This window comes from Podarcis tiliguerta (genome assembly GCF_965153285.1).
Source record: "Podarcis tiliguerta genome assembly, chromosome: 11".
Classification (NCBI taxonomy): Eukaryota; Metazoa; Chordata; class Lepidosauria; order Squamata; family Lacertidae; genus Podarcis; species Podarcis tiliguerta.
In genome coordinates, this window is record NC_139544.1 from 17,582,736 (window position 1) to 17,596,190 (window position 13,455).

A 13,455-nucleotide genomic window follows, 5' to 3' on the forward strand; every position below is an offset into this window, starting at 1 on the left:
TGTAGTTGTTTAAGAAATCCAAGCTAGACCATGTAAAAAAGTGTTCCTTGTTAGGAAAACTAACCCAAATTCTTCTCAGCCAAAATCTGCATAGCTGCTACAACTACTGAGTGCCAAACACACTTAAACGAGCTAGGAAATGAAGAACAAAGTTAAGGATTAATGTTTCACAGGGTACATCCCTTTTATTACTGAAATCACAAAATCTTGATTATGTACAGGAATGTGTTATGTGAACATTAATAAATGCAATTTGTTTCATAAAGATCAGGTAGACAGAACATAGAGTAAAGAACAAAAATAACTTTCTGGCCTTGCATCGCACATTTTAGTGCAAGTATTAAGACACAATAGTGTTCAATTCAGCAAGTATTGCAGAATGTCATGCCACAGTCCACTTCAAAGAGGGTCAGGACATGCAGCTGTTAATAAAATGCTGTAGTATATAAAAAGCCACATGTTAAATTCAAAATATATAGTGGTTTATTTGGATAATTTTAAAGTGATTTTCACTATGGAATTTAGCTCAGTTGGGACAAACATCCAAAGAGTCTTCATATTTTGGAAGAGTCTTCTTCTTCTTAGGCAATGGCTTTGGCTTCAGGTAGGAATGCCTCCCAGTATTTTATCAGCTTGGGAAAAGAGGAGAAAGGAGTAAACATTTCAATTACTTACAAAATCATCACCAGTTGCTTTTCTGCATCTCAAATGGCAAGAAAGTCCTTCAATACTATAGTATCACTTTTGGAAGCTTAGACTCTTTTCTATTCATGCAACTATTATGTAAATAAAAGTCTGAACTAGGCTGCTCCCTTCTTCCCCTAAAGAAAAATGAGTTCTTAAGGGTTATGGTACAAACAAATATGAAACCAAGTTTGCTTGTAAAATGTACACACCAGCTTTGATTTTAAGAGATACCCAATATATGCATTACTCATATGACCCAAGCCTACTTTTTATCCAACTGTGCTGTGCTCCACTGACATTAGGAAATATGTCTTTCTCTCTAAAATAGAAATGCTATGACCAGCTTTATTGTTCAGAGTTGTAGAATATTTACATTATGTAAACTTATTAAAGAAACAAAAGTGCAATGTGATATTTGCCTCTACAAATAAGTTACACAGAACACACTGAATTTCTCTGCCAGCTCCCTGCTGAATTAGTAATGTTTAATCAACCAAGTAAGAAAGACTAGAAGAGACAGACTTAAAGAGAAGCTCCTGAGCAGCAGGGTGTGTGTGTGTGTGTGTGTGTGTGTGTGTGGTTCTTTTAATTTATTCATCCAGAGTTAGGAATGAAAACCGCACCAAATGAATTACAAACACTGATATCAAGTTTACCTGTTGTTGTGTTTGCACTAATGATTCCAAATACTTGATTATAACAGTTTTGAAGTCTCTCACGCGTTCTTTCTGTTAGAACACAAAATATAATTACATATAGAAGAAGTTAGCCAACATTTTTGCTCCGTCATGATTTTCTGAATGTTTACATTGTTTATTGATAATGTATACGTGCCTCAAATCTTCCTACTTCTTTGCGTATTGTCTTGGAGATTTGTTCAAAATCCCTTTCTCCTTGTAGAACTTTTGTTTCCCACTGAAAGAGAACAGGCACAAACAAAGCTTAAATACGAAGCATTCAGTCCTCCCTGCTTGATAACATTGGCCCAGCCTTTTACAGCAGGGGTGGCTAACTTTCTTCTGCCCAAGGGTCAAATGCCATCAATGGGTGTGCCTAATATATGCATAATACACACACAGCAGACTCTCTCTCACACTCACAATATTTCCACCTCCCCTGCATGCATTTGGAAATGCTGCGTTTTCCTTTGTGCTCAAGATCCACTGCGTTCTGTGCAAAGCAAGTGGTAGCATTTCTCCCCACCACCACTCCAATGTTGGGGTGGGGTGGGTGAAAATGCAGTCTTTTACTCTAAAAAGCAGGCAAGAGGGCTTTATTATGGCCCTGTGGTTCTTAGCACTAAGATCAGGATAAAGGATCAGAGGCTCTCTAAGGAGATGGTAGAACCAACCAGGAGATTAACAACAACATTAACAACAAACAACAACAACGACAACATCATCTCTTAAGGACTGGCAGGCCTGTGGTTTGGCAGGTCAGATGCAGGCTGTGTGTTAGCCACCCAGCCTTTCAGCAGGGGTCAGCAAACTTTTTTAGCAGGGGGCTGTCCCTCAGACCTTGTGGGGGGCCGGACTATATTTTTTTGGGGGGGAAATGAACGAATTCCTATGCCCCACAAATAACCCAAAGATGCATTTTAAATAAAAGCATACTTTCTACTCATGTAAAAACACCAGTCAGGCCTCACAAATAACCCAGAGATGCATTTTAAATAAAAGGACACATTCTACTCTTGTAAAAACATGCTGATTCCCAGACCGTCCGTAGGCTGGATTTAGAAGGTGATTGGGCCGGATCCGGGCCCCGGGCCTTAGTTTGCCTACCCATGTTTTACATGGTTGTTTAAGGATTACTAATAATTACACATGAAGCACTTTTGTTCACCATTAAACATTTAATAAATGCCACAAGAGTCTACTGTGAGGATTGCCAACAGATATGCCCTCTAATGATAAATTCACTACAGTTCAGTTGAGTCTGTAGACTATAACAGGCAATGCATTGTTACTGCTTATTCACCATGTATTCTAGCTCAAGACTAATAGTACCAGTTGGTCCCAATGCTTGAAGTTCAGGATAAGCTGTAAAAATGACAATACTAATTGAAGGAGACATGTGTATGTACTGAACTGTAGTGTCTATAGGCTGGAGAAAGTTGGCTGCCTTTATAATGCTCCTCTCATAATGCTCTTGGCTATTGTTAGAGGCTTTGGGTTTTAAGAACACTTAAAAGTAAACTGTAACAGGTTTTATTTTAAGACACTAACTGAAGCCCAGGAATCAGCTGTCAGATCCAATTGCTTCCCTATGAAAACAAGCCAAGAGTACACAGCAGAAGTTCAGAAATATCTATTACGGTGTGAGGAGCAAAGGAAAACTCTGCCTTTCTTCAAAGGTCCCTAGAAAAGGCACCAATGAGCAGAAATAAGGTTACAGCACAAAATATGCTGAGCTGTAAATTACTAACGAAAAATTAAAAGGGTTTAATTGTGAAGCAACCAATAGTAACTTGGGCATACACAGTTAACCCCAAAATGTAAGAAGATTTAACTTTCACAACTCTTTACCCCTGTCAGATCAAAGTTACACCAAGCATAAATGTGTAGAGTCACAGAAATAGAATTAATCTGGTGGCAGACACCCTAGGCCAGGGTTTCCCAAACTTGGGTCTCCAGCCATAGAAACCAACTCCTATGGGCCAAGGGATCTCCCCCACAATAAAATATTTGAGGGGATTGCCCCCCCCCCCAAGTTGATGAGCATGGCCATTAAAATGGTGTTCATGCACCGCTCCATGTGATCAATTATGCGACACAGGGCTTACCTGCCCCCCCATTCAAGTTGGCACCCCTGTCTCCAGTTGCTTCTGGACTACAATTCCCATCATCCCTGACCCCTGGTCCTCCTAGCTAGGGGTAATGGGAATTGTGGTCCAAAAGACCCAAGTTTGGGAAACCCTGTCCTGGAACCTGCAATCCTCAACCTGGTGCCTACAGCTCGTATACTCTGAGCATTGGCCATACTGGCTGAGTCTGAAATGGCATTGTGAAATGCCATTCAGAACTGCGAAAAGGCACCAGGTTGAAGGACACTGTCCTAAGACATAGGTCTCCCACAACCTGGTACGCTTCCGATTTTTTGAATTGCAGCTCAGACTGCACACAGCTAGCTTAAGGTTTATGGTGTATTAGCGGTTCCGTGAAGCTGCCTTTTAATATTAAACATCCATATTTAATACTTCATTTTTTCAGTTTGCACACAAATATATTTGGCAGTGGGCCACTTTGCATGTAACGGTAAGGCAAACTATGGTTTAGTGCACACCGGCAAGCGTGTGGGCTACTGGAGAAAAGACTGTGGCTGCTTTGCTTCTCCTGACATTTTGCTGCTGCCAGTGTCCAAAACTTCCATTGTTCTAGGCATATTTTGCGACAGGAAATTTCATTAGCACGAGCAGCTTCTGAGCTCTGGGCACAGTACTGCACCTAAGATTTCTGATTAGAACTGCAGAGTAGGAGGACCTTTTCCTGCCTCCCCACTTCCAGCTCCTCTCTGAAGACTGCAGAAGAGACCTTCTTAATAATATTAGGGGGGTGGGCAGGGGAAGGACTACTAGACCATGTGAAAAGTGAACATAATATTTTAGCTGCAGTTCATTCATTTTCAGCTCTGTCTTCTTGTTACAAAAAAGCATGCCTAGACATTCTGTTGTTGCGCCCATAACCTAGGTTTACGATGACATTTAGCCCCTAGCTTTCATATCTCAGTTTCTAACACTGGCTGCTGCACTGCACTAACCCATGGTTCTACTTCCATGCTGTCCAAACTTGGGTCCATAGTTTAGTTCTCTAGACAGAAGCAAACTTAAAGCTGGAACCATGGTTTTCAGAGCTAAACCATAAGCCTTGGTTCAGATGGCACACTAAGCCAAACCATAGCTAAGCAAAGCAGAACAACTTGAGGAGCAAAGCAGCCATGAATTCCTCTCTGGGAGCCTACACATTCCCACTAAACTGATTCTTAGTTCATGTGCATTAAGACATGGCATTGTTTAGTGTCACATGCAGAAGAGGTCATCGTCCACCCTACAAAGAGTCATTTCCAACAGAGAGAATTCCACCAGAAGAATAAAGATGGACTGAGCTAGGTGGATATTGCAATGAGCATGTCAAACTGGCCATCCAAAGCTTCCATCACAAAAGCCACAATGGAAGGCTTTCCAAACACATGCAGGCAACAGCAGTGTGATAGCAACTTTATACAAGGAACTCACAACATGAATGCAACTTTTACCACCAAGACCTTTAGAAGAGAACTTAACTGCGATCAGACTTAGCATTCTGATTCTGCACACTTAGAAATAATCTTTAGCATTAAAAAGGGGATTAGGCACCAATTCACAAGTCATTAGCAAGTCAAGTTCACTTCAGGTTTAAGCTTCTAGTGCTCTAAGAAGCAGTCATGTACAGAATATGTTATGGAGGATTGCAACGGCATGCAACAAACTGCTAGCGCAAACAGCAGCCAGTATAAGAGTGCTTAACAAGAGTTCAAAGCTGCACCATGCTCATATTTGATTTTCACCCCATGTGGCTAAAGGGTGCTTATATCCCAAATCTCCTTTTATGGGAACCGAATCTAAATCTATGTAAGGGGATTTTGTGGGCATTCGCCCTACTAAACAATCAGGAGTTTGTGCTCCCTTCTTCATCCCTAGCTTAAATACAGCTACTGGAAGTGGCAGACTTTGGGATCTCAAATTTCAGTGGTGCTCTATGCAATGCTAAAATTTGTGGCCCCCCCACACCCCAATACCTCTTGCACTGCATTCTAGATCATTTTTATGGCACCCCCTGCAGCACTGCACCCAGGGCAGCCAAACCGGTCACACTCCCATAAAACCACCTCTGGGGCCAATAAGTTGTGCTTGAATCCATGTAAGGCAGAAGTCCTTTGGGTGTTTCCTAGAACTGGAAACTTTGGCTATTCTACACTGAGTTGCACTATATTGAAAGAAGCAAGGACATAGTCTAGAAATGGTCTTTACCTCCCCTTTGTCACTGGAGGCCCCAGTAACCCCAGTGGCTTGGACTGCTTTGTGCCAGCTTCTGCTTATGTATCAGCTACAACCTTTCCTTGACCTAGATAGCTTTGCCACTGCAACTTATGCACTCCTAACCTCAAGAATGGGCTGCTGTAATGTTATTTATGTGGGGCTGACCTTAAGGCTGGTCAGAAAGCTGCAGATAGTGAAGAATATATCAGCTGCTATGATGCTAACTGGGGCACACTATTACACAAACATTACACCACTCTTAAAAAGAGCTGCCCTGGTTACCTGACCAGGTTTAAGGTTTAAGTCAAAGCCCTAAATAACTTGAGCCCAGCTACTCACAGGCGCACCAACCACACTACCCTGACCAATAAGTAGGAATGTCTGATGAGTCCCTCCTGGAAATGCCACAACCTGGAGATATTTGTCTCATGGCAACCTTTTCAGTTGTGGCTTCTTTCTATGGAAATGCCTCCCTTCTGGTCTAAGGCAAGAGTCCCGGTGTGTGGTTTTCATTGCTTGTAAGAGTGTTCTGATCTACTAGCTGCTGTTTTATCTTGTACTGCATATTTTATATTTATTTCTATTTTCCTTATTGTTTATCACCTTGATATTTCAAATGAAAGGTACTATAGAAACACATACTTTTAAATATATATTAGTATTAACATCAAACCCTGTTAAACCATTGCCCCTGAATAACCATAATTTGCAAACTGTTTCAAACTCTCCCTTCAGTGGGAAAACCTGACAAGTGTTAACTGCCAAACTCTGTATCAACGTTATACTTATTTGCTATTAAGATAGCAGAAAGCAGGCATGATCAAAGAGCCCATTCTCAATTATGTAGCCATAGGTAAACAATCGGGAATGCTGTAACTATCCTTGTCTATACAGCACTACTGCATAGTTGGAAAAGCTACCATTCTGACCCACAGGACTCTCAGGTGAAGAGAATGAACTATTTTGCTGTTTCATAAATGGAGAACTTGCATATTCTTATACTGTGATTAGCTGCATTCCTTATGCAACTTATGAAGCAGCCAGAACAGGAAAAAGAAGCATGGAAATAAGTTATCCTACCTCTTCGATTTCCTTAGTGAAGCATAACAGAAAAAGTGCAGAGATTATGATAACTTCAAAATGTTTTGACAGTTTTACTGAAGTTATACCATACATATATAAAAGGTATATATATATATATGGAAGGAAGTGTTCCACCAGTAAAGTAAAAACATTGACTATTCACCATGATTTTGCAGGATTATGTGTTTTGGAAGTACGTACTTGACTGCATTAGCAGAGAAGCAACTGACCTTTGTCTCAATATATATATTTATTTCAAATAAATGGAAGTCTCCCACTCACTTTGTAAAACATCAGAATGAAGGCATGTTTCAGAATCTAAACTTAAGCATGAAACTATTGAACCATTTGCTGCTCTGATAATGGAACACACAAGCAATGATTAAAATTAATTAAAAAATAATGCACTTAAAGCCAATGAATGGAGGGGGAAACCGCAGCCTTACATAGGAAAAGCACTGCATTCCAAAATTTACCTCTTTGATTTCATCTTTCGCTTGCTGCAACTTGTCAGGCTTGTTGGCGAGCTGAAGTTTAGCTTCAGCCTCTCGTTTTTTCTGTAACATGACCTGAGCATCCTGCCATTTCTGCCAGCATTTCATTCGATGATCAAACACTCCCTGTAAGCAATAGTGTTGACAATTAAAAAGTGATGAGTCTTTACAAAATCTTAGACTTAAACAGGTAAACATCCTGTCAATATTAAACTGTGCTTTGGCCATCATCTACCTCTCATATTAAAGCCATCAAAATAGCAAAAATCTCAAGAATCTCAACAGGTAAAAGTTTGATTCTGACCACATGCCACATTAGTTTTTAAACAGTATGAGACCATTCGATAAAAATCCAGTCTAAAAAACCAGGCAGAGGACCTTCTTGGTAGTGGCACCCGCCCAATGGAATACCCTCCCAACAGATGTCAAGGAGATAAACAGCTATATGACATTCAGAAGACATCTGATGACAGCCCTGTATAAGAAAGTTTTGAATGTTTGATGTTTGACTTTGCTTTTATATTTTGTTGGAAGCCGCACAGGGGGGCTGGGGCAACTCAGTCAGGTGGGCAGGGTACAAACAATAAAGTTATTATTACCTTTACCTATTATTATTATTATTATAATTTGAACTTTGACCCATTGGTTTTGATGTCTACAAATGTTAAAATTTTGTTCATCTTGCATTCAAAGGACTGTGTAAAAAGCTGTAAGTGCTGTTCCAATATAATGACAAATAGGGGCTTTAGGATTATAGCCTCAGAAGATGTGAATTAATCCCCTATGTCAACAGCTGGGTGTGGTGTGGCATTTAGTATCTTCTCTCTATCAGCAGAGCAGAGTGCCACTGGCAGGGTTCTACCAGAAACAGCCATGATGAAAGGCCCTGAAACAGGAAGTGTGGAGATAGGATGCTGGAGGCTTCAAATCCACTGCAGCCCAAGTCCCATGGAGCCAATCATGGGGGCAACCTCGGCTACATCCATCTTGAGAAGGAAAAAAAAAAGAGAAACCCAACTTCTCGTCTGGCTGGTGGAACTGGCAGGGCTTCAGATGCAGTAGAGGATCTGCTGCTCTAGTTTCTTGATAGGATTGCTCTCTTAAACCCAGCACTTGGAAGCGTTTTACAATTAATATAACAAGATGGATGTTGAGGGGAAACTGTCCCTGAAGAACCTAGAACACTGTTTCCCAAACCTGGGTCTCCAGCTTGGGTCCCATCATCCCTAAGCTAGCAAGACCAGTGGTCAGAAATGATTGGAACTGTAGTCCAGAAACAGCTGGAGACCCAAGTTTGGGAAACACTGACTAGTCAAATCCACAGAACATTTCTAACTACGGATGGGAAACTTTTGACCTTCCAGATGTTGCTGAACCATAGTTCTCATCAGTCTCAGCCAGTGTGCCCAACGATAAGGGATGATAGAGTTGCAGTCCTGCATCATCTAGAGCAGGCTTCCTCAACCTCGTCCCCTCCAGATGTTTAGAGACTACAAGTCCCATCATCCCTGACCACTGGTCATGCTAGCTAGGGATCATGGGAGTTGTAGGCCAAAAACATCTGGAGGGCTGAGGTTAAGGGAGCCTGATCTAGAGGGCCACAGGTTACCCATTCCAGCTACAGACATTACTTTCTGTTACAGAATGCCATCTTGCACACGTTTATACAGTGGTACCTCGGGTTACATATGCTTCAGGTTACATACGCTTCAGGTTACAGACTCCGCTAACCCAGAAATAGTAGCTCGGGTTAAGAACTTTGCTTCAGGATGAGAATAGAAATTGTGTGGCAGCGGTGCAGCAGGCCCCATTAGCTAAAGTGGTGCTTCAGGTTAAGAACAGTTTCAGGTTAAGAACAGACCTCCGGAACGAATTAAGTACTTAACCCGAGGTACCACTGTACTGTGCAAACACTATAACCTTCAATGTAAATATTGTCTTGCAAGGTCATTAAGTAGTTTTTAAACCGGGCTTACTTTTACTGCACCAATAAGGCGAACATAGTCACTGAGCAACTCAGAGAACACATAGAAGTCAGCAAAAGCTTGTTCTTGATGCAGCTGATCAATTTTTTCTTCAACTTCAGCAAGCTGAGACAAAGCTCTTGATAAAGCAGTGTGGTCTTCTGAGTTCCCTAGCATGGCAGCACTTTTAGCAAAGGCAGCTGTGTTGGCTGAAAGTTCTGAAACAAGAATCCGTCTAAAGTTGGTGTCAGCTGTCACAATGTGAGTCACAAAATGCAAGTCCTTTAAATGCTACTTTGCATACAATGGCATTTTCGTGTACAGAGATAGAACAATTGGCTTGAGGGGGAAAGCTCAACAGAGCAAAGAGAAAGCTTGCTTCAAAGTAATTCAGCTTAATAGAAATTAACATTCATAAACTTTGCTGTGTACTAGAAGATAGTTTTGCTAAAAGAAAGGATTTCTGTTGCCAATAGTTGTTAAAGAAATCCATTTAGAAAACACCTGCCTCTTTCTGCAAGTCTGTGACCTCATATAATTGGCATTGTGTAAAATGTCATAGTCTTTAAGAATAAGCATGCTTAAAAGGATATCTGACTAATACAAAAATTTAAAGTTAACATTTTGCCTTAAAAAAACAGGTTAACCTATTTCTCATTGCAAGAAGAAAGTGGGGAGAGATATCTTGCTAGAAATCAAACACTTGAGAGGTGTCCTATTGTGTCATTTATATTGCAGCATGTAAAGACAACTTATACCTGCCAGACACCATGCACATTTATGCACAATCCAACTTGTGCTACGCAATTAAGTCTACTGACTTTAAGTTAGCCCAGTGCTTAACTCTGATAGAAATCCATTTAGTTGCAAACTGGTATGTTTGTGTTTTATAAACCTATAGGGTTTATATCCAACCAAGTTAAACTCAGATTTGAGCCACTGAAATGTATGGACTTTGATTCAATGCATCTACTCTGATTGTGACTAACGTATCGCCCATAAATGAGCATGCATTGTTCAGGAAATGTGAATTATGAAATGAAAAAAGCAGAAATTGATGACACAAGTAAGTTATTTTGTAAGCTTCCCTAATTCCCCTAAATTATTGTGTGTAAGCTCCCCTAAATTCTAGAGCGACATTTTTTTTGAAAGGTAAACTGAGCATGGTTCCACATGTGTTAAAGAAGTATTTTGTATAGGTTCCTGCTTCAGTGCACTAAGAAGGGTTAGGTGTTCCTAAAATCTCAGGCAGAACAGCTGTAACCAGATATCGTGCAGGTGTGCCTCATTGACTATGCATCTAGGTATACTAATCTGGTAGCAAATTTCATTGAAAAGTCTTGTGTTACTGTGCAAAACATACATGAGTTGGATGAGATACTTACTATACTTGGGGAGGAAGAAAATAATGTATGTGTTATAATGAATTCATACTACAGTACATGCAGATACAAAACAGTACTCTAGTCTGAAGAAAGAAAACTTGGAACATCTGATGTGATGCAAAGGGTACAACTGCCATGTTGTCCACTCCCCAATTTACATCTTTCTGCTTAAATCATTGGCTGTGGGTGTAAGAACCTGCTAAGTTCCCTCCTGTTTTAAAAAAATATATGCGCTGTTAGGATTATTGCTGAAAGACCCTATTATCTTTTGTATGAGAGGTATTGTACACTTTGTGTGACTCTGTATTTAGCTTCTGGTGCTGAAAATATTTATTATTAATCAGGAAATGTTTGACAAGAAACTGATTGAGCAAGGGCTCACTTTGTGAAAACCTGAATAAAACAGCTACCTTTTCTATGACAGACCAAGGCTTCTACGCTACCGTGAAGTTTCCGGAGCTGCTGATCCAAATTTTCAAATTGTTGCTGTTTTTCTTCAAACCACTGGCAAGAAGTGAAATTCAGCCATTACAAATTACGTTACTATTGCAAAATACAACACCCCCCCCCAAAAAAAAACCACAACCCCACCCCCCCAGCAGGAAACAAATTAACTGGGTCCAAACATGGTAGCCAACTGATTCAGTTGAGAACCCAAGCCAATAAGTAAATTAATATCCCATTTTCTACTCCTACGGTCTTAAAATGCAACTGTTGAGGCTCATTAATTCATCTTATTATTCAAGTCGAAAAATCAGCTCTTACTGCATCCGATTCATTCATCTTGATCGTCATTTTGTTGACAGCGTCGGCAGCCTTGTTCACCATCCTCAATATTCCTGCTCCACTCAGAGCCTGAGTGTTAACTGCTCTCGGCAGCTGGAATTGAATGACAAATAAGGGCAAACAAACCGGTTAAAAGGCTGGAGGTTTAACTGGGCACCAAAGGGACTGAAAAGGATGTAGTGTTTTCTTCCCCCTCGTACATTTCAATATAGTGGAACCTAATTTCTTAAATTTACTACTTTTACATTCTCAGAGGAAAACTTAAAAAAATAGACTTTCAATTTGCTTTTCTCCTGCACCTTTACATTTAGATGGAACACAGAGACCATTTGTCAAAAGTTGTTACAATGCCGCCAAGTGCCTTAACTGGTCACCTGTATATCAACCGCAGCAGCAGCTTTTAAGGCTGCTCTGCTGCTGTTTCCAAGTTACAGGTGCAGCAACAATCTGTGTCAAAATGCTTCATAGAAAACACTGCGTCTATCTTGCCATACAAATATAAAAGTTCCTCAAAGATAACGGAGTGCTATCTATACTTTCCTGAAAACACACACAAATATTAGCCATAGCATTCTTTGCACTAGCCGTTGTAGCCCAGAAGTATGGCGAAGCACTTTCAAATCCCACCCCGCAAAGGTCGCTACAGGACTACAAAAATCCTCTGCCTATAGCTGCCTTATCAAGTGAGTACCAATTAAAGGACTTATGCCTACTTCTGGCAACCTTACAAAAACCTTTGCCACATATTGAGATTTAAGGGTTTAGCTATGCTCTTCTGCCAATTATCTGTTTGTTGCAGATGCGGTGGTCGGTTGGTAAGTTTTGGAAAGCTACCAGGGACACAGGAATTAACATGGTCCTACCTGTAGGAAGTGAAAGCTGCAGCTTTTTAAATAGGTCAAATTTCAACTTGTAAGCCCTAATGCATGGTTTCTCCCCCAGGATATGCTCAAACTGTAGTTTTTAAAAGTATTTGCAAAATTCTATTTTTTTACCAATATAAACAAACTGGTATGCAAAAAAAGGTTACTGAAGTATCTGGTACAGTATAACATTCTCATAGAGTTGGGTGGATTTTAAGAGAGATTTCCACTTGCACATGAAAGGTGCCAGATTGACAGCACTGGTGACTGAAGTCCTCTATCCATGAACTAATTACTACATAGCAGACCGCAAAACTTTTATATGGTTGTGGTAGAAGGATCAGGTCTATTTAGCTTCCATGTCCCAAACTAGTGAGTTTTGAGATAATGCCCCTATTTTACAGAGAGATCAATCAAGTTAAATCTCAGAAGCCAGAGCAAATTGATGCTCTCGCTTGCCTTGCACTAGATCAAATGTCTGGCGACTTAATTTTTTTGTAGCTTGAAGTCATTCAATTCCTATTTTGAGGGCACAACTGAAATTTATGAACTGGAGGACCAGATTTCCATATATGATGAGAATGTTTCTTTTGTGCAAAGCATCATTGTAGGTTGAAAGAAAAATAGGATAATTTAAATACCTCAGAACTTTCCAAGAACTGCCTTAAATCAGGATCCTGTAACAAGGTTGGGTGTTTTACTGTTCGTTGTAGATACCTATGGTTTTAAAAATTAGATAACATTTAATGTTCCTGACAATACTGAAAAATGTTTGCCATGCACAGAAAGCATGCCGGCAGCAGTGCCATTCTTCAGCAGGCAGACAATGTGCTTTAAGTGTGCATTAAGATGGTTACCTCTAAACTTTAGAGGATAGTTCAGTTTCAATGCCCCTTCAATCCTTTGCCTCTCTGCGGAGACTACCAACTAAGGATGAGCATTTGCCTAAAATATCAAGTTTGCCAGCAAGCAATTAATAGATGCAAATAGCCTGCCTGCTTCCCACCCATCTGCCCCCCCAACAAAAGGTCAGAGCACTGAACAGGAAAGAGAAGGATGATTTAAGCAATGTCATGTCCATAGTATTGTGTATCTGTATGACTTGAAAACTAACACTGTAAGCCAGGTTTGTGCAACACAAAATGCACAACAGGAGCATGCAAAATAGCTTTCTTC

General features: G+C 40.4%; 1 protein-coding gene across 2 annotated transcripts in view; it reads right to left on the bottom strand.

Moving 5' to 3' along the window:
* Nucleotides 1-159: 159 nt before the first annotated feature.
* SNX2 (sorting nexin 2) overlaps nucleotides 160-13,455 on the bottom strand; it is a 29,097-nt gene continuing 15,801 nt past the window's right edge. Inside the window, exons 8-15 of one of the 2 annotated variants that reach the window (XM_083404090.1) lie at nucleotides 12,921-12,996; nucleotides 11,396-11,509; nucleotides 11,041-11,134; nucleotides 9,258-9,463; nucleotides 7,264-7,407; nucleotides 1,522-1,602; nucleotides 1,344-1,415; nucleotides 160-632 (exon numbers count right to left, since the gene is read on the bottom strand). In XM_083404090.1, the coding sequence (XP_083260216.1) occupies nucleotides 582-632; nucleotides 1,344-1,415; nucleotides 1,522-1,602; nucleotides 7,264-7,407; nucleotides 9,258-9,463; nucleotides 11,041-11,134; nucleotides 11,396-11,509; nucleotides 12,921-12,996 (838 nt within the window). In that variant the 3' untranslated portion in view covers nucleotides 160-581. Of the gene's footprint in view, nucleotides 633-990; nucleotides 1,416-1,521; nucleotides 1,603-7,263; nucleotides 7,408-9,257; nucleotides 9,464-11,040; nucleotides 11,135-11,395; nucleotides 11,510-12,920; nucleotides 12,997-13,455 lie in introns of those variants that run through there. The other variant, XM_083404089.1, reaches the window with a different exon arrangement.